This window comes from Micropterus salmoides, unplaced genomic scaffold (genome assembly GCF_014851395.1).
Source record: "Micropterus salmoides isolate LMB-PRFRI ecotype aquatic unplaced genomic scaffold, ASM1485139v1 Ms_hic_scaffold_17, whole genome shotgun sequence".
Lineage (NCBI taxonomy): Eukaryota > Metazoa > Chordata > Actinopteri > Centrarchiformes > Centrarchidae > Micropterus > Micropterus salmoides.
The window spans coordinates 19,767,084-19,788,128 of NW_024040817.1; the positions used below are offsets into that span (position 1 = coordinate 19,767,084).

A 21,045-nucleotide genomic window follows, 5' to 3' on the forward strand; every position below is an offset into this window, starting at 1 on the left:
AAGTAAATAAAACTGTGTCAATAAGGCCACCGGTGACAGAGGAAAGCGCGTCGTCATCACAACTTTCCCCTGGGGGTAAGAAGAAGGAGAAGAAGAAGGAGGAGGAGGTCGGGGAGGAAAGAGGAGGAGGGGTGTTCTCAGCTGGGACTTTCCTCACTGCCCTCCAGAAAAAAAAGTTGAATCACTTGGCGCCGCCACGGAGATGTTCCCCGGTGTCTCCACGGGGAAGGTATGCGGACCTGTGCGCGGTGGTGGGGCCGCGGTGGTCCCCCAATCCACTCGGGAATAACGTTACTCCTTCTTTTAACCCCCCCACTTCTCCTCGCACTCCAACTCCTCGTCGTCGGACCACGGTTACCTCCAGCCGCAAGGGTGGGGGAGGGTGAGGAGCCGGAGAGCGCGATTGCATTTTCCGTTATTAGCATCGAACCGGAGAGCAACTCACGCCAGTGGGGATCCCCGTCCCGGCGACCGGGACTGCAGGAGGAGGAAGAGGTAGAGATGGAAGATGGGGAAAGGAGGGAGGGGACACAAGCGTATGAGGATGAGAACGAGACGCACTCGCGCCAGGTAAGCTAAATATAACTGCAAGAGAGATAAAAGTTTAATTGAAATGTTTCTGAATTGCATTATTGCTGAAGAACAGATATTTATTGAATCAGCTACCAGCCTAAGACTTTTTTTTTTCTTGGGGGGGGGGGGGGATAAAAAAATTCACCTACCACATTACCCCAGTTAATTTTATGCCATATTGCTTACCTTAACGCCAATTAAACTGAATACTGAGAGTAAGTAGGATGCAGATGGGGTAGATAAAAACGTACCCTGCTGCTGTGGTTTCCTCATCCAGTTTATTCATTAAGCCGGGTCAGTTTGTGCACATCTCTGTGCATTATTACAGACATATTGGAACAGGTGAGGGCAGGAGGTGAACACAGCACTGACCCCGGACCAGAGAGGTGGCAGCGGTCTCTCGCTTTGCCCTTCAGTTGCACAGAGCTTCAACCTTCATCTGTGTTTTAGTGTGTGGGTGCATCTGTCCTCTCTGTACCTCAAACTCCCTCCCCTCACTCCTCATCACCTCTGTCTTTCATTCTCTTTTTCTCTGGCTGTCTCTTTTTCTGCCCAAGGCTAAACTCTCTCTGACTCATACAAGTGAATCATCAACACCCCCAACCCCCCCTCCCCGAGGTTGCCATGGTGACCACAGGATTCAGTCTGAGTTGGTTTGGGGGTCTTTGAGTGTGTGTGTGTGTTTGTATGTTACAGTGCCTCAGGCAAATGTGTTATCAGCAGGACAGAGGTCAGAGCCTGTGACCTGCCTCCTCAGCGCTCATACCTGAGGCAGGGGTTGCACACATTACTGTCATTCCTATGCGTTATTCAGACCCCGTCCAAATTCCCATGACTCTGTTGGTATTCCTTGCGCTGTAGTATCAATATATTGATATGTATGTGTGCGTGTTCCCCAGATGGGACCCAGATCACTGAAGCTGCAGCCGTGGATGGCGGACAAACCGTCCTTCAAAGCAGAACTTAATCGGATCATCACATATATCACCAGGCCACAGGTGGGCTACACAGAACATCACAGTAGTGCTTTCAGATAAACACATCTTAGCTCCAGTGAGTTGTCATTCACTAAACTGAAAACAAAAAAATAATGTTTGAAAAGGAGTGAAAGTGCGTCAGTGTGTGAAATGCACTTTAAAGGCCCCCAAACATAAACACTTTGGACACTTCTGATTCATACTCACTCTATGTGGCACCTTTTAACTGTGTGAAACTGTTACATTCTGGGGTTTTTTATGATACTTGACAGACTGACAGTCAATAATACAGGCAAGCAGAGTGAAATGACACAATGAAACAATTATAAATTCTGAGATGAAATAAAATGTAAAATTATAAAGGAATACAGAATTACATAGTCTAATGCAGTGTTCTCTAATCTTTTTGGCTTGTGACCCTGTGAAAAGTGATGTCTGCTTATGACGCCTCATCACATGTACCATATTAGACACTTTATGACAAAATTGTCCCTTTTCAGATTGATTCAATGACTAACTCCAGTATTTCATGAGACAAAAGCTAAAATTACGAGAGAAAGAAAGTCAGAGAGTAGCAGTAAGTTCTTCCTTCTTACTTTCAGTTTTTGTGATCATTTTTTGATTTTGGTGGGGTCCCGACCCTCAGCTTGGGAACCACAATGTTGGGCCCTCCCTGAAGGTCTCAAGCTACACTCTGGCTCATAAGGGACCAACAGATACTGTAGCCAGGAGTTAGATCTTGCCAAGCCTCAGGAGTAATCAATAAAAACTTAACTTTTTCAACTACTTCACTTCTACAACTGCAGACTTCCAGTGTGGGGGTTAACATAGCAGTAATATGATCAGTCAGGCGCTGTCAGTATTCTGGCAGCAGAATCCTGCAGAATCTGGAGCCAGTGAGGACTTTGAGTTCCAGACTAGAAACTCCCATACAAGAGTTAAGACTTGCGTAACAATGAGAGCTGGGGAACTGGGAGGGAAATGATTAAACCAAGTATATTTTGTTGATTTTGTTGTGTAGTTACTCAATACCTGCCATAAGTCAAAATGACTGTCATAGCTCCTCAAGTTAAATGATTATCATCAACTGAATCTCACATTTAAGAGTAAATTTTTACCAGAGAATCCCACTCACTGTATGTTCTCACAAATTTCCCAAGACAAGCTTTTTACCCAACTTCTTCTTTAACTTCTTCTCTTCTTAGAAGAATACTAAGTATGAGTAAGACCGTTCTCACACCTCTACTCAACCCATCTCATGTGACCTCTCCTCTCCTGTCCATCCCCAGCTCAACTGCTCCAGGGTTTTATCTCCAGGTCAGGCTCAGGCATCACAGCACCCTACAGATTCACCCCACTGGCTGCTGTGTGCTGAGGACTGGCTCCTTCCAGCTGCAGATAAACCGTGTGTTGCATACTCCTTTAGGTGTGCCCATATGTCTGTATACGATGTGCATGTGCTGTGATGCTTATGCATTCACATCACTGGCAGAGCTGGAATAAACAACGCAATGCATATTTAATCATGCATGCAACAATCTTCAAACCACCTCAGTGCTCCCCTGTCTCGTTTTGTATTTGTCTTCATCTCTCTAGTATGGATGGGGAAGATGCAGACTTTCTAAAGACCGTGTCAGGGCTGGGGTGTGAAGTCCACAGTTTTGATCCCAGCAACTCCAATGCATCTGGTGGTCACCTTGGCAACAGTTTGGCCAGTAACCATGGTGATGGAGGCGTGGTCAGCCAGCACAAGATGTGGCTGGAGTGGCGAGCTCCAAGGAAGCGCAGGCACAAGACGAGAGGCAACCTGGGCGGTGTTTCTCATACACTGGCAGACATCATGGCAGCTCTGGGACATCACACAGTAAGACACGCAGACAGTTGGAGAAAGAGTGCCAAACAAACATACCTTAGAGTCTTTTCGACCCAGTATACCCACAAATCTCTCTTACTTGTATGTTCCCATAGCAACAGGGCTCTGCGCCATCCCTGGCTGCCATGGAAACAGTTTAAGTGAGTGAACCACACACTGGCCCGGTTACATCCCGCAGCCACAAGAGGGAACTACATACCTACAGTTTGACTCTGTGTTGGTTGACATTATAAGAAATGGTCTAAGCAGTGTTGGGCAGCGTTACTGTAATATTATTACTTTTCCCAGCGTAGTGTAACAGATTAATATTTCCAAAGCAGTAATATTACAGTTACTATTCCAAGTATCGCAGCGTGACTGCGTTAGCAGAACGCACCATCCTTGACGTGATCTTTCGTTGTTCAAGTCAGCTGTCAGCCAAGAAGCTCAAAGAAGACTGGAGAAGGAGGGAGATAGGCGTTCTTTCCACAGCTGGAAGTATCGCCATTATTGTGTCTCAGTCTAAGATGCAAAGAACATTGTTGTCTGTTGTAAACTTTGTTGTAATTTATTGGAGTATCTGTTAAAGCAGCACAGCAATGTGAAACTTATAGAAAGAAACTGACCGCTACTGCCAGTGATGCATGCACTCGTCGGGAGAAAGTGGAGCTAAGCATCGTTGTATGTTTGGTAAAATCACTGAATACTTCTCTTATAAATGTGCAGAAAACTACTAACTACTACTATAGTAATATAGTTAAACTAGTTACTTTTAATAGCCAGTAATATGTACAGTAATATTATTACTTTTTTTGGAGCAATAAGTAAAACTTTCTGAGTAACTTGTCCAACACTGGGTGTAAGGCATATACATATTCAATAATGATTTTAATTTGATTTTCAGTAAGGCCTGCACAACATGAAAAAATCCTAATATGTTATTAAAATACAGCAAAACTGTGCAGAATATAGACAAAACTTTTACAAATCTTATCAAACTTTTCTCTCATCCTGATATTTTTAGGATGACTATCTCAATTAGCTTTCATTTTAAGAGCAAAAAGTACCTTTTTGTAAGTAATTTGTAAAACACACTGTACTTTTTATTGCTATTGTGAGTATATGATCATTATTGTGCATTATACAGGACAAACTGAATTTCTATTCTCTTCAGGTTCACTTCCTGTATGCTGACCTGCTCAGTGCTGAGTGGAGAATTTTCCAGAACTGGATTGAGTCGGGAACTCTGCAGAGTGTCCATCATCTGGTTGCCACTGTGCACCTGCAATGGGCAGGTTTTGAGGTGGGCGGAAGCGACGAGGAAGTGCTCCGCTATTGGTACAGCATCCTACAGGGTCTCCAAGGTTCTGGACTCAAGCTAGTCCACAGCTCTGCGGGAGAAGGTCACAGTGTCCTGAAACGGACAGTAACAAATGCTCAGAGCTTGTACACGCTCAGCTGGGTCAACACAAGACACTGACACTCACACATGAATGGACACAGACTGTGGACACACATGACCTGACATTGTGGATGGCCTCAGCCAAGAAGGAGAAGGTCAAACTTAAATAGTTTTCACTTTTCTTACAATGAACTTTTTTCCTGTCATTACAGACACACACAGTTCTTAATATGACACCGCCCTCTAGTGGAGATGAAAAGATCTGCCTTTTTGAAGACTCCACCCTCAGAGGGAAATGTGATCTTATGTGCATAATATTGGCTAATTTGACCAAACGTGGAGCAGAAGGAGGGCTTGGTGATTTAACTGGACAACAGCAAAATAATATAATAATTTGATCTACACATTTTCATTTCTTAAAAAAAAAGTTGAAGCACAGACCTGCGATTTTAGTAATACCCTTTCACATTAATTTGATCCACCTGTAGTTTGAATGTAGTTGAATTCAGCAGATTGTTTAATGTATTTGTGTACATCTCTGAAGGCCTTTTATGTGCAATAATTCTTTACATTGAAGAGACACTTAAATTATACCGAGACTGATAGTGCCTACTGTGAAAAATATAGAAATTTGTCCATTATACTGATGCATTTTTGCACTCTACTGTGTACTGTAAGAAGTAAATAATGAAACCATGTTTTAACCCTGCATTAATACCACAATAAAACACCAAATAAAACCAAAAATCCTTGACTGCTTCTTTGTATGGCCTTGGAGAACCCTGATCATCCCTGTTGGTTGTAATTCCATAAGAAGACGGGTTAGAGTTTTTAGATTATTGGTTATATATAACTGATACACTGTAAATTACGTTGCCATTCTGGCATCTGGCAGACACAATGATCTTCACTTCCTTTGTATGTAAATAAATTAAAAAGGGTGTTAGATTAATGTTGAATGAAAGTCAGTAGATGAGCTAATTAACCGCCTTGCAACCTCATGCAAACCTTGCCCAATCATCCTTTGATATAGTGTATGTAGAGGTATGTAGTAACAACTCATGACTTAATTTAAGTTTATTCTGAAAGAAGAAAACAAAGGGGACAGAGGGGCTGTATTGTAGATGCAAGCATATGAATATCATTTTGATAATAGATGATCTTAAGTTTATGACTTTCTAATACATTTTAAGTGTAGTAATTCAGTTGCAGTGTTTGTGTTTTCCTTTCAACATGTCTGCACTTAATCCATAAAACTGTTTATTCTCACAAAAGCCTAATATGTAGACACTGCGCAGCAAGACAAGACTATAATTGTTCTCTTATTGCAATATTCAAGCAAACAGGTTGTCTCAATACTACCATTTCCCACACGTCCCTATACTGGGATAAATGATTTAACCTTTATTGGAGAGTGTTTGCCTCTCCCCTCCATAAACCCTGTGTACTACCAGTTTGCACGGGCTGAGCTGAGGTTAAGGATGCACTTAACACTCACCCGGCGAAGCTCTTCATAAGTGCTTTTCTTCACAGTGAGCTCTGATTCATAAAGACCAATGCCAGTCATTCCTCGGACGCGTTCCAACTCGCTTGAGCGCACGTTGGAATGTGCTTCTGCCTCCACCCTCCGTTACGCAAATTGCGGGCAGATGTTTGCCACTAGTCAGGGTGGAGTTGCGCTCTTTACGTTGAATTTTCCACATCCTGTTCTCAGCAAATACAGGCGACAGGCGCAGTAGCCAATCAGCTTTGAGGAAGTCAGACGCTCGACCAATCAGAAGTTCACAATCCCGGGACGTTTATGATGCGTTTAGCTCGTCAGTGTACAGTGCAGTTCAACATTTCTTGTGGAAATCTTGAGACAGGACAACAACCAGACTGCATAGAGAGAGCCTAAAATTGACAATTTTGACGGTAAGTAAAGTATGTTTAGTGAGTATAGTTTCGTAAGTTTATCTAGGATTAAACATTACTTTTATTTGGCTGTCCCTTCGAGATAAGAAGCGCCTACAAGCTACTTCCTGCTCTGACAAGGCCGAGATCCCAAGTTACATTGTAGCCTGTTTTGGCTAATGTTGTGGGCGTAAAAGTGTAACTGACTTACCGTGCTTTTGTAGTATATTATCTAGGAAAAATTCAGAGTTTATCAAAGATAGTAAACTTATTAGTAAAACCTTTCATAATTTCAGTTTGAGAGAGAGTGTTACTTCCCGAACATACAGCTGTGACAACAAGCTCGACTTTTAATGAAGAACTTGATCAATCTGACACTTACAGTAGGATTGAAACTACACAAAAAACAAAAAAATGTGCCTGTCAACCCAAGGAAAAGTACTACCCAGTAACATTTGTATCATGACCTCACTATTCTCTGACGCCCCAACGTTAACATGAAAAACGTGTAATTAGGCAACCAAAATGGGGAATAGGAAGCACTGCAGGGTATACTTACACTAAGCTGAATTCTGCCAGTCTGCACTGTGTTGATAGCAGGGAGAGTCTGCAGTCAGCGCCTAGTCATTTACTGAACAGATTCCACATTGCAATGCAGAGTTACTGCTCTGTGTGGGGAGTTCACATTGTCACACACTGACTGTGATTTGTGCAATGTAATCTGAAATATTTACACTTTGGTAAGAATAATGGTGCAAAAATCATTATTCACGCAGTTTTTCTCTTTTTTTAATGTTGAATTTTCCAGTTTCACAGCAATGTTTGCTGAGTTGACCAAGGCTTTAGTTTTGCTTCTGCTTTAGCTCTCTATGGTCTAGGGTTTATTTATACATGCGTGTCTGGGAGTCACATGAGCATGTGACTGATTCAGAGATGGAATTAAGTAACAAAAAATATCCATAAATCGGTAAAAGAAAATATCTACTATAATTTCCCAGAACTCAGTGTGTTTAAATTTCTTCTTTTGTCCAACCAACAGTCCAAAACCTTAAGAGGTTACATTTACTGTGGTATAAAACAGACAAAAAAACAGCAAATACTAAATTAAGAGATACTTATCATATGTTATCAAAATGGTTATTTATTATATTTATATACTATTTGCCACTAATTGAACTCACAGTTATTTCAGCACTAGACTTAATAGTATCTGTATGTAATACATGGTAATACATCTCAGCATGTTTAAATGACACACCTTTTGTTCACTATCAGGGTTGGGCCCCCCTACCCACAACACCCCACCATGCCTCTGGTTACGAGGAATATAGAGCCACGGCACGTGTGTCGCCAGACCATCCCTTCCAACATCCGCAGTGAGCTGGAATGTGTCACCAATATCAGCCTGGCTAACATCATCCGCCAGCTCGGCAGCCTCAGTGAGTGTCTGCTGTGTGTGGTTGGGTGTCATTATGGTTATATTAATTAAATATCATTAAAATGTTGTGTTAATGTCTAATAAAATGTGGCGTGTGTATGTGTGTTTGAACATGTTTATTCAAAGTTTGAATTTAATGCAGTTGTGAATATGCATATATTGGACATGTATGAGACAGCAATGCAAATCCTAAGTGTGTGTGTGTGTCTGTCTGTCTGTCTGTCTGTCTGTCTGTCTGTCTGTCTGTCTGTCTGTCTGTCTGTCTGTGTGTGTGTGTGTGTGTGTGTGTGTGTGTGTGTGTGTGTGTGTGTGTGTAGGCAAATATGCAGAGGATGTGTTCGGAGAGCTGTTTGTCCAGGCTGGAGAATTTGCGATCAGAGTTAATGCACTGGGTGAAAAAGTGGATCGTCTGCAGGTTAAAGTCACCCAACTGGACCCCAAAGAAGAGGAGGGTAAGTACACCCACATGTTATTGTTACAATTACTACTTATGTTAGGACCAGAGTAGTTCATTAGCTTATATAAATCATGAAACTTAACATTTCCAGTTTAAATCCACTTTTACACTGACTCCAAATGAAATTGAAAATTAAAGTGACTTTCCTAATAAAAATACCTCTTACACTGAAGTGCAGTAAATATTTAACTAAATTTTCTTTAATCTGTCCGTTTTTTTTCTCAGTCTCTTTGCAGGCCATCACTACCCGTAAGGCCTTCCGTAGCGATCAGATCCAGGACCAGCAGCTGTTCACCAGGCCGTCTTTGCCAGTGCCTATACAGGAGACCTACACGACCTGCAATCCTCCCCCACCGCTCAATTACCTCAGCCAATACCGGTAGGGCTCAGCAGATGCACACTCATTGCTCATATACATTCACTGGAGCATGGCATGCAAGAAATTCTAAGAGGATACGTGCATGCATTATTATTATTACATTATTTAAACTTACCTCTGTGATGCATTTGTTTCAAACCTCCTCAAGTAGTTGGTCTCAAATGGTGATCTTAAGGTTATCTTAATGGGGGTCTAACGAGCTTACAAGCAAACATAATGATAAATCACACTAAACACAGACACACTTAATGGCAAAAGGGACCGGATCATTTCAAATAAAATGGAAATGGCCATGCTTGCAAGTATACTCACTTGAATCAAAGCAGCACTGAAGAAATTCTGTGGGAAAAACAATGACCATAAGTGTCACAACCCAGCTGACACACATCAGTGAGATCTTGAATATTAATTATGCACAAGGCATGACATGTCATCGGAAGTATGATTAATTAGAAACCAGAATAGAAGGAGAGTGGGGTGATAACGGCTGAAGTCTGTGTAATCGGTAAGCAGTGGCATCAGTGATAAGCAGAGTGAGATTATAAGCTTCTCCAATGATATTATAAAGACTCTCTGTGACTGGTTTGAAAGTAAAAGTAGCATTAATTTGACCATGACAGATATTTACAGAATATGGTAAATGTGTTCAATTATTTTGCATTCTGTGTAATATGTGACAAAAGAACATAGCATGTTTCTAAAAATGGTCTCTTTTGTTGAGCTAAAAGGGAAGTTCTATGACTTATGGTTTATCACATAAGGCAGATTAGAACCTGTCTGCAGACATTTTGTTATCTTGTGTCCACAGACATAAATAGCAAAGTGTAATTGACACCCAAATGTAATTAATTAATATTTGTAAATGGTTTTCAACAGAGATGATGGGAAGGAGGCCCTGAAGTTTTACACTGATCCCTCTTACTTCTTTGACCTGTGGAAGGAGAAGATGCTCCAGGACACCAAGGACATCATGAAGGAAAAACGCAAGCACAGAGTGAGACACTTAAACACGCTCATTCACAAAAAAACAAGTAATGTTACACCATTGGTCGCTTCAGTTGAAATCATTTGGATCCAAGCCTCCATGTCTTCTTTTCACTGTCTCCTTTCTGAGTAGAAGGAGAAGAAAGACCTGAACCAACGGACGCTCAATCCGCGAAAGATCAAGACCAGGAAGGATGAATGGGAACGCCGTAAGATGGGGGAGGAGTTTGTGGAGCCAAAGAATGAAATGATGTAAGTTGAGAGTTTGAGTGAAGTGAAGTGGAAGTATCTACAGACTGATGGGAGTGTGCATTGGTGCAAAGTTGTGGTCACCCACGGCCCAAGAAGTGTTTGAATGCATTTGAATGTAAAAAGTAATGAATTCATTGTTTCTCTCAAGTTAACACAGTGAAAGTGCAGAATGCACTCACATGCTGAATTCCACTCTGCCCTGTCTTATCAATCAATCTGTACACAGTGATATGGGTGGTATGTCCTTTCTGAAAATGTTCTCGGCGGAGTTGAGTGTAGCGCTGGCTGTCATGCAAATTGCAGTAAACAAAGCTGTGAGTCACACCAGGCCTTAGGGTTGAATATTTTTGTGTCGTTGCATGTGACATATAATGATCACAGTAAACATGTAAAAATAAGTATTTAAAAATATCTGATGCAGTTAAAGAGCATGTTAGAGTCACATTGGTAGAATTGAACTGACTGTATATTATTTATTCTACAGTGTGTTATTTTTATTAAATTAATAGAAAATTTAAAGAAACAATACAATAAAAAGCACATGAATAACAACAACATAAAATACATACTGTGTTGCTTGATGAGCTGCTGTACTCAATCTCAATATTCAAAGTTTTTCTGTCAAGCTGTTAAACTGAAGGACAAGTCTATTTCTTACGGCTGTGTACAACACTGTGTTGTTTCATAGCTTTGTGAACCAGTCACCACAAGTGTCAATGTCACTGTTGTGTCTTCTGCTTTTGCGTTTGTGATACTACCTCTTAAATCTTTTCAGGGTCATTTCTCATAAACTAATGAGCAAACAGTACATGTCACACAACTGCCAATTAGGTTTGTAGATGCTAGGTGTTATTGATAAAGGTCATGTCCAGATTTCAAACAGTAGAGATAACTTATTGTAGTGTTGTGCCAATTGTGATGTTTTTAATTTGTTTTAAGGAATTCTTCTGAAGGTCTGAATGGCAGTATTGGATCTGGAGATGGCTTCAATTCTGAAGGCTTAGAGCAGAGTACCGACTCCTACGCTTATGACCCCAGCTCCCCTCTCTCCCCGACTGGCCCTGATGACTTCCTGCCTCCTCCACCCCCAGACATGGCGTAAGTAGCATCTTGCACATGCGCCCACACACACTCCCTATGTGTGATAAATGTACAGCTATGTTTGTACTGCACAGCTGAATTGCAGTCCTAAACACGTCCTCTCAGGGAGGGCTGGGCGGAAAATACAGTTTTTAGCCTTTTTCAGTCACTTGCTTCTGTCGTCCCAGAACTGAAGACTGCAGGCCTGTGTGTGTTACACTAATAAAGCAGTAAACTCACAGTGTCCCGGACACCAGTATTTTAATGGTTAAAAAAACATGAATCAAGTGAACAAAGATTTGTGTATGTAGGTAAAGCTTAGTATTGTGTCTTTTATTATTTTATTCCTACAAAAGTGATTTTGGATCCTGTTCCTAGTTGATGAAGTGGTTCACTGAATGAATGTCAGATACCAATTTCAGTTATCGCTCTAAGCCAATCTAAAGCCAAGGCGACAAGCAAGGGTAACTTTAAGATTTTCCATTATGGATCTTTTTTCCCATGTTTTTTTTGTCTATGTGATTAGTGGACATACTTTGCCAGGGTTCAATTGCCTGCAAAGATTATGTGGCAGCCCTGTTTTGCAGCTGCTGTCGGCAGCGCTCCCTCAATACTGGACCGATTTCCAAAAATGTTGTTCCACTTAAGATGTTTGTTTTTGCCGCTGACAGGCTCAGATTGTTATTACAACTGTCTGACGACATTGTGGAAAGGATCCCTACAGAGATAGGCCTTTTTTTAAAGAGTAGAATCCCTTATGCTTAACCAGAAATTGTTCTCGTCAAGCCACAAAAATCTAGTAATTATACCTCTCTTGTCTAGCACTTTCTCGATTGGTTAGTTTGTGTCGTTGCATGACTTTGGTGTTAAACATAAAGGATCTTAATCTTTAAAAATAAAGTGGCAAAAACAAGCACTTCAGTGACGTAGTTCAACAGGGCACTTGCCTGTAAGGATTACATTGCAGCCCTGTTTCACTGGTGCCGAGTGCAGTGTGCTGGCTCAACTGTTGTCTCAATTAGTCACATAGAAAAAGGTTGAAAAAAAACACTGAAGTTACCCTTAAATCATTATATGGGTGCAATTCCATATTTACATAGATGTTGTACATATGTAATCACTTTTTCTGGAAACAATTAAAATTATATATTTTTTTAAAAACAGGATTGTAATTTACAGTGCAATGTGTTAACTTTAATACAGCAAAACGGGATCAGATTAGAAAACAAGGAGGCTTCATGCTAACACGTAATCAAATATACTATCAAACAAGGAGAATTAAAAATAAAGACCTGTCTAAGTCACCTTCAAAATAAAGGCCTGAGAGAAATAAAGGCCTTGGCTACTATTTGAGAATTAACGCTATGTTATTTTGGAGAAAATGGGGAAAATCTCGAGAGATATATATATTGTACATCACAGCGTAGCCTAAACATTTCGAGAGATTATTTACAGCCCTACTCAAGATTAAAGGGTTCAACAGTAGCAAAAATAGATAAGAAACTACATTTTACTTTCAGCCTGTGTTTCTTTAATGAACATGAGCTGCCAAGATTGGAGAAAGGTAACTTATCCTTGTCTTTAACGTCCACACTGTCTTTTTGCAGGTATAATGACGGACAGCATGGAGCACCATCCCAGAAGCGTGTCAGCATGCTGAGTCCAAGCCACCCACCTCCTGCTCCCCCCGTGACCTCTCCCACCTCTCCCAACTCTCGACCCAACCTCGCCCCTCCACCTGCACCTCCTCCCCCTCCTCCACCCTCTGGTTTTGGGGTTCCCCCACCTCCCCCTGGCTTTGATAGCCCACCTCCCCCTCCTCCACTCTCCTCACCCAACGCCTATCCCTCCCCACCTGCTGCCCCTCCTCCACCTACTATGAGTGCTCTTTCTCCTCCTCCTCCTCCACCTATACCTGCAGGTGGCGGCCCACCACCACCTCCTCCCCCTCCACCACCTCCCCCTGGCCCTCCTCCCTCATCTTTCAACCAGTCTGCTCACCCTCCTCCCTCTGGTGGTGGTGGGGCTCCCAGCTCTGCTCCCAAACCTCCGCCAGAGCCTGTTGATGATGCTCGCAGTGATCTGTTGCAGGCCATCCGACAAGGTAAGACCCTACCTCCTTACTGCTGATTGGCTGAATAAAAATTATAGATTGGAGGGTATCAGGTAAGATTTTAACGATATTACTACACTTACCGATGCTTATCAATCCGGTACTCTAATGGTATTGTCATCGGTTCTTTTTGTTGTTAAGAGAAAAAACAAAACAAATTCAAAACAGAATTAACATTGCTTTATTTACTGAAATGTTAAATAAATAAATATTTACAGCTGAACAAACAATATTTTGAACAAATCACTATTATAGACTCTAATGTTGTGTTGATGGGAAACTGCAAAAGAAAATACAGTGGTATAGAGCAACACTTTAACTTAACAAAAAAGTTGCAAAATCTTTAAATGGATGTGAGAAAGAAAGCATGCAGGCTCGCGAGAGATCTTATTACATCTTATTATCTTATTAGACACAGTCGGTGAGAGAAAATGTGCAAGATAATGTTTATGTAGCAATAATAAATGTATATTCATAATTTCTGTAGGACCAAAAGCAGAACCGATAACGTTGGAGCTTATCAACTCTATAGTCTTTCACAATTTAGCTCTTTGGCCTGTTTAAAACCGGGTGTTGGTACCCATCCCTAGTTACATGTCTATTCCAGTATATTTCAGAGGCAAATATTATGGGATCACTCTATTAAATTGCTTCTCCTTTCTCATAAAACATTGTACACACTGTATTTTTGAAACAGTGTGTACATGTTCTTCTTCCTTGGCCTTTTCTGGCATGTTTCTAGGCGCATTACTGCCGTCAGCTGTCAATTAGTGGAATAGCGGGACATTGCTGCGTGTTCGTGAGCATGCATGGTATTAGGTGCCCTTGACTTCATGCGGCGCTGCGCAGCGCTGACTTAACGTGATGCATGCTGGTTAGAAATTGTTTTTTTGTTTTGTTTTTTCGACTTAACAAAATATATATAACAATATACAAACATATAACATGTAGACAGAATACAATACAGTTTTGCCAGGGGAAGCCTATAGGTCATAAAGAGAAAGAGGACCATATGTTGACAGTTTTAACTGCTTTTCTGTTGTTGGAGCCAGAAATAAGATTAATATAAAGGACAACTTCATGGGAAAAAAGTACAAAATTAGGTTTTTTTAGCGCTGAATTTGCATTTATGAATGTGAAATTTTGCCAAAAGAATTAATAAATTTATAATGAAGTACAACTTTTCTTTACTTTGACTTCCATAAAAGCTAAATACAACATTCTTCCATAATAAGGCAAAGTCTTATAAATATGGTCAATGATGAATCTGCTGAGGGCTTTGCCAAAATGCTCTGGTGTGTGAGCAATACCAAAAGAGGTGCAAAACAGTTTCTGGGTGGTCTTCACAAAAAGAACAGTTTGTATTGATGTCTCTTTTAAATTTAACCATGTAATGATTAGTGCGGTAATATCTGTGAATTATTCTGAACGACACTTCTTTCACCTTGTTTACTATCAAGTATCTGTGAGGGATCATCCAAACCTTTTTCCAGTCAATGTCATTTACAAATCGGTTCCAATAAAATGTAACATTTGGAATAGAAACAATTTCTTTCTGAAATAAAGCACGGATGTTCTTATTATTTCGAGGAAGTTGGGAAAAACAGATTTTACCTACTGGTGATTCAGCCTGCTAGTTAGAAATTGTGTCAGACTTTCGCTGGCGCTGCAAAATGTCACCATGTCACGTGACATTAAAACCTCGCGGGAGCAAGAATGTGTCCGACTTGACAGCGGCGTTTTTATTCCCCGCCCCTGCAGTCAAGTGCAGCTCATGTAAGACTATCAAGTTGGCGAAAGTCAGCCCCCGTCATCTCAAACGCACCTATTCAAACAAAACATGGATCCACCCATTTCACTATAGTGATAGAATACTGCTTGCAAAGTATTATGCAGATGTTGTCAGACACACACGTTCACTGTAACTCACCAACTCCCATCTTAGGTTTCAACCTGCGTAAGGTGGAGGCGCAGCGTGAGCAGGAGAAGAGGGATCACATTGGCAACGACGTGGCTGCCATCCTGTCCCGTCGCATTGCTGTGGAGTGCAGTGACAGTGAGGATGACTCTTCAGAGTTTGATGATGACCAGTGGTCCGAGTGATTGTCATCTCTTTTCACCTTCACTACCACCTCTGTGTCTTTCTTCGTGCTGTAAACATCAGTGTATTAAGTACCAGTGAAGTAGGGGTCCATGTTCTGTGTCTGTACAAGTGACCTATTACAAATCACATTCTTTGACCAATTTCTTTCTATTTATCCAAAATTATTATGATCAGAGGTTCAAAAGTCCAAAGATTGAGAAAGAGTGTGAGTGTGCCTGGTTTCCTGATTTGCCACTGTTGTCATTGGATGACACAGCGCTGTTATTGATGTGAGTGTTATGTGATGTGATGCACGTCTCTCTACCAAGTCTGCGTAAACACATCACATTACAATAAGATGCCCTTTGCTGCTGGCCAAATCTCTGATTTTATCTGCTTTAGTATATTATGGCAAAGGATAACCGAGATGGAGTACACACCTCTTCCCTACACAGTATTTGAATGTACTCAGCAGAAAGACACAAGGTGTTGATGTCAAAACATTCTTGCTCATTTATAGGTTATGATATAGATGTAAAATTTATATTCCATATTGAATCATATCTACTAAAGATAATTAATGCAATCCATTTAAAGCACAGTTTTTTTTTTTATCACTTTTACTCACCTCACTTTTGTAGTGTTTTTTTGTGTGGTTGTCATGGGAACAACGGACTTGTGGATGAGGCATGGTTGTCACTTGTAAACGAATTCATGAATGAATTATTCCATGTAATAGGGGAAGTATCGGCTCATGGCAGACACCTGGGGTGCTTGATTAAATCTCCATACCGAACATATGCAGACATTTAACACAAATACCATGATTCATTTTGTACTGTGTTTCAGCTCTGTTACATATTTCTTCCTGCAGTTTTTATTGTGACCCGGGAATGAACTAGGCTCTGATCACTGTGATCTGTGTGGAGTCAGCCAGCCATATGCCTTTTCTTGCTGCCTGATAAGTGCCTTTTTTATACTGCATTTCAGTGTCAGTCCATGTTTATTTTGGTTATCCACGCTGGTTAACGATCAGCTTCTTCCAAAAAGATTAACACCTGCCATTGATGATACAAACGTAGAACTGACTGATGTGTAGTGTGGGCCACATTTCAAGTGCCTTTTTTTTAATTTTAAATCAGCCTGTGTTAAAGCACAATCACACAGCGTGCTTAGCCAAAGTTCTGCTTTTCCTGCCTTAAATTCCAAATGATTATAGTTATTTCAATAAAGATAAGAGTTAATAATAGCAATTGTTTAGTTTTCCTTTCTGTGAGATTGCATAGTGTAAATGTTGTAATGTGTTGAGCCTTGGCATAAGACTGCCCATGCTTTATCCATGACTCATCCTCCATACTTGTCAGTGCTGGACACCTCTCCCGGTGTTGACTGCGTAGGGAGTGTGAAAATGAATCAACTGGATAAAAGTTCCGAAAATGAGCAGAGAAAAACCTCTTGCATAATCACTACATCCTCATACCAAAGCTGCTTTGTAGGTTTTAAAGGACAGCAGAGTGTTGGTAATAATACTGAAGATTGCGTTAGCCGCCAAATAATTTAGGATGCAGGAATAGAGAGCAGCAGTCTGGGCCTAATTGAGTTAAAGCGAGAGATAGAAAGAGACAAACAAACTGAAAGCCTCAGCAGCAGTAAAGAGAAGAGTGCTGACATTACCCAGTAGAAAAAAAGCATATTTATTATTCATCAGTATAAAATATTCATTCATTTCAAAAAGGCTGTGCAACACGAACATATGGTCAGTACATTTCAAAGTGCCTTTAACAGCGTGTGCAAAATAGAATCTCAAATGTTCTAGACATTCAAGTAAATAAAATTGGCCTTTGGATCACATATGTCATTACATTGTGATAGGCTTACATTTAAAACCCGTCCCTCTCGTCTTAAAGTGCCGATGGTCATTAAATCCACCGTTTTATGAGTGGGGATATATATAGCATCCCTGTGGTTGTGTCAGTCTGCTGATCGAGTGGATCTACAATTGACAGGATGAGGCACAACATACATACAAGACAGTACATTTAGTCTTTAGTCCCAAGATGGCTGCCAGCCAGGACAGTTCAGGACATTCTGATTTGCAGGACTTCATCTCTTGGAGCTTGCATGTGTGGGAGTATGTGTGTGTGTGTTTGAGACTTCATGTTCTTATTCTGGACGATAGTCAGTGCAGCTATGTGCGTATTTGGCACACAAACAGTGATATGTCTGGCATTGATGTGGTGGTTTGAGTCTGGGTAGGTTTGGCAGTCTACACATCAACAGGGTAGTGTATCTGTGTGTTGTGTGTGCATCTGTGGGGGCAGCAGGCCTGGAGCAGCACCTTGCGAATGTCTTTGTTTCTCAGACTGTAGAGTATTGGGTTCAGCAGCGAGCCACCTGCTGCCGGCACCAAGGTGGCATAGGTGTACAGAGGAGGACTGGAAGCGTCTCCCAGCAGCCCCCAGAGGGAGAAAGGCATCCAGCAGCCCACAAATACACTGAGGACCAGAATCAGCCGAGAAAAGCCTCTCCCACTGCTGTGTTTGCTTGCATATGATTGATTGGCAGGGAGGAAGTGCCTCTGGGTAGCAATGGCGTGGGCATGCCGCCTTGCCACACGGCATATACTACCATACAATTGCAGGGTTACCATGACAACTACCAGGAAGCCACCACACAGCAGCGACAGATATGTCCGGGTCAGAGGTCTTGCTACAGAACAGGAGCTTGGCTCTCCCAGACAGTGCCATCCCATTGCAGGTCCCGCTCCAATGACACAAGCACCCAACCAGACCAGCAGCAGGAGGATGGCGGCTCTGTGACGCGATTGGCTCGAACCATAGGTGAGGGCGTGGCTTAAAGACAGGTATCTGTCCAAAGCAACACCCATCAGGCTACAGAGGGATGCAGTCAGTGATGTCACCAGCAGTCCGGAGATCAGCAATTCTGACCAATCACTGGGCTCCACGCAGAACAAGAAGAGGAAGTGCAGGACCAATGCAACACCTGCCAAGAGGTCGGCCAGTCCGAGGCTTGCCAGCAGCAGGAAAACAGGGGCGCGAAAAGACGGGGTGGCCAAGATGGTGGTGACAACTATTGCATTTTCAGTAGCGATGAGAGTTCCTGAAACACACAGTGCAACGCCCCACACTGTGAGGGGCGGGACTTCATATGGAGGAGAACTATCCGGTTTGTCCAGGGGGAAGAAGGGGTCTGCACCTGAGAACTCATCCCAGCCCAGGTCAGAGGCGTTCAGGATCATGGCTGATCAGCAAACAACCTACGCAAGAGAAAAAAGGAGATACGTGTTGGCATTAGTCTGAACCCATCTTGAAGCTTTTACAGTGCAATAAAAAATATGCTCAACACAAACAAGAAATAAGCTATATACCACAGAATACAAACACCAAGACTGAAAATACTTTTACAATATGTAGGCCTATTTTTTTAAGTGACCCCAAATAAATGTTACAGTAATCATGCTGGTTAAATGTCAGTGACGTCACCATCTTGCGGGAAGTCACGCAAATCATATATTCAACCAATATGTAGGCTTAATGCAACGCCATAGACTGATTTACTATAGCATTAATACATATTTAGGCTGTCGTTGAATAAACTGTCATTAGATGTTTTTAAGCACTCATTCTTAGTCCGGGCTATCATTGGCTTTCGCTTTCCACCATTTGTTTTGCAAATGCATACAAACATCGTTGATATAATGTTTGGTGTGGCTAAGCATGTAAACTCACTTCCAGATTAAGTTAGTTGGCTACAAACGTTTACGAGATTTCCCTCTTGTTAATGTCCAAGCTTAGTGTTCAACTACACACTGTGTGAACCTCGGACAGTTTGTTCTATGCAGTGACTCACATCTCGAATAAGAAAGCTTTAGGCTACAAATAGGCTATTTCAGGAATTCGCCTGTTAGAAGATTACGCTTGTGGTCTCTGGTATGTTGTCTGCTTTAGCACGTGTCCAAGTGCGCTGCATGCCTACTGAAAGTAAATACCACAACTGTAATATTTTAAGGTCATTTTTCTTTTGGAAGCGCCAGGAGTCTTTCATCCTCCTCCCTCTCACGTCTCAGAGTGAGGAGGTATATCCCACCTCCTGGTGCGGAGGACCCTGTTGTGTAATACAGTTTTACCACAGCGGATGTCACCGACACATGCAAGCTCATATGAACACGCATCGCACATACACTTATAAATGCATAATCTGTGATTAGGCGGGTTATTCATCTTACCTTATTAATGTGATTCTGTGAGTTAAACAGATGTGTTGTCTCCTCTTTTAAGATCTAAGTCAAATGATGGAGATTGGGTGATGCCGTACGTAGTGATGTTCAGCACCGGGTTAAATAAGAAGGACAGTCCCAGTGTGTGTGACACCTCTCCGTGCTCCGGGCTTCATCAAAGTTGCTCCAAACTTTAACTCGGTGTCCCTTGCATCTCTTCGTCTTCAATCTCTCCGGAGCGCTTATGGGAGGCAGAATGGATGCTCCTGCGCGCGGAGTCATCCACAAGAGAGCCTACCTGACGTCAGTGATTGGGAGGCTCGACCAATGAGGTGTCGGCTTAAAGATGCGGGGAGAGTATGGGGAGGGGAGATAGATGGAGTAATTTCATTCAGAAAAATGCGGCATCTCTGTCGCCCCTCCCACTGCGGTTCACTCTCTACTGTCTTGTCAATAATGACCACAAATAGTCACCCCCCTCCAACAGGCGCACAAACACACACACGTTTTCTCAATAAGACCCAGAGGCATGGTTGAATGAGAGGGTATTGTTTTGTGTTGGTGCAGAACTCAGAGCTGTGGGGACGGAGCTCAGGGCTGGCGCTCTCCACGGTGCTGAAACGCATCAGGATGACTCATGGGGAGATGGCCTGCAGAGCAACAGTCATCTCTGAAATAAACACCTCAAACGTGAAAACGATCCACCTAAATGAACGGAAAAGGGGCAATGTTGCTCAAAATGTGACTGTTATGTGTGATGTTAATTACTATGTTATGTTCCACACACAGAACCCAGCTACAACTTATATGTTGCCAATTATTAATTATTAGTGCACTGGAAGTTTATTAATGTATAGGTTACACAACTTGGCAGAAACCTTAACCCACAGCCTTTTAATTATGATAATTATCATTCATTATTCATTATCATTATCAATCATTAATTTAATCCAATATAACATCAGCACAAACAGCAGCCTCAAAATAGATCACACACTTTAATAAACACCTCTCCTCTCTGACACATTGATTATTTATTCAAATTGTACATTATGAGATTCACACATGTGGACTAGTAGCCCTACACTCATTTACAGATCTTATAGGACTATGCATATATGCAAACAGTACATACATAAGGATATGTGTTATGATGTAGATAGTGAGGGGTCTCCTGTCATCAAACAATAGCAAGAATAGCATTTATTTAGCTTGTTATCTAATGTATTGATTCGGTTTTTTGATTAATGCATAATTTAATAGAAACACGGGCCCCTGCCCCTTGCAGTATCATAACAGCAGCAGGGAATTCATGGCTTCCCCGG

General features: G+C 41.7%; 3 protein-coding genes across 3 annotated transcripts; 2 read left to right on the forward strand and 1 right to left on the reverse strand.

The window, feature by feature from the left end:
- Nucleotides 1–119: 119 nt before the first annotated feature.
- Nucleotides 120–5,551, forward strand: LOC119907202 (methyltransferase-like protein 24). Its single transcript, XM_038724897.1, has 5 exons — nt 120–570; nt 1,473–1,571; nt 2,840–2,976; nt 3,147–3,414; nt 4,577–5,551. The coding sequence occupies exons 1-5, from the start codon at nt 232–234 to the stop codon at nt 4,880–4,882; spliced, it is 1,149 nt and encodes a 382-aa protein (XP_038580825.1). The 5' UTR covers nt 120–231; the 3' UTR covers nt 4,883–5,551.
- A 1,017-nt stretch (nt 5,552–6,568) lies between these two features.
- On the forward strand, nt 6,569–16,732 carry wasf2 (WASP family member 2). The gene is made up of 9 exons (XM_038724985.1): nt 6,569–6,718; nt 7,973–8,136; nt 8,453–8,587; nt 8,818–8,971; nt 9,848–9,965; nt 10,089–10,207; nt 11,147–11,305; nt 12,895–13,391; nt 15,346–16,732. The coding sequence occupies exons 2-9, from the start codon at nt 8,004–8,006 to the stop codon at nt 15,501–15,503; spliced, it is 1,473 nt and encodes a 490-aa protein (XP_038580913.1). The 5' UTR covers nt 6,569–6,718; nt 7,973–8,003; the 3' UTR covers nt 15,504–16,732.
- gpr186 (G protein-coupled receptor 186) lies at nt 16,615–20,528 on the reverse strand. The gene is made up of 2 exons (XM_038724986.1): nt 19,730–20,528; nt 16,615–18,760 (listed from the first exon to the last, which is right to left on the reverse strand). The coding sequence occupies exon 2, from the start codon at nt 18,740–18,742 to the stop codon at nt 17,750–17,752; it is 993 nt and encodes a 330-aa protein (XP_038580914.1). The 5' UTR covers nt 18,743–18,760; nt 19,730–20,528; the 3' UTR covers nt 16,615–17,749.
- Between the last annotated feature and the right edge of the window lie 517 nt (nt 20,529–21,045).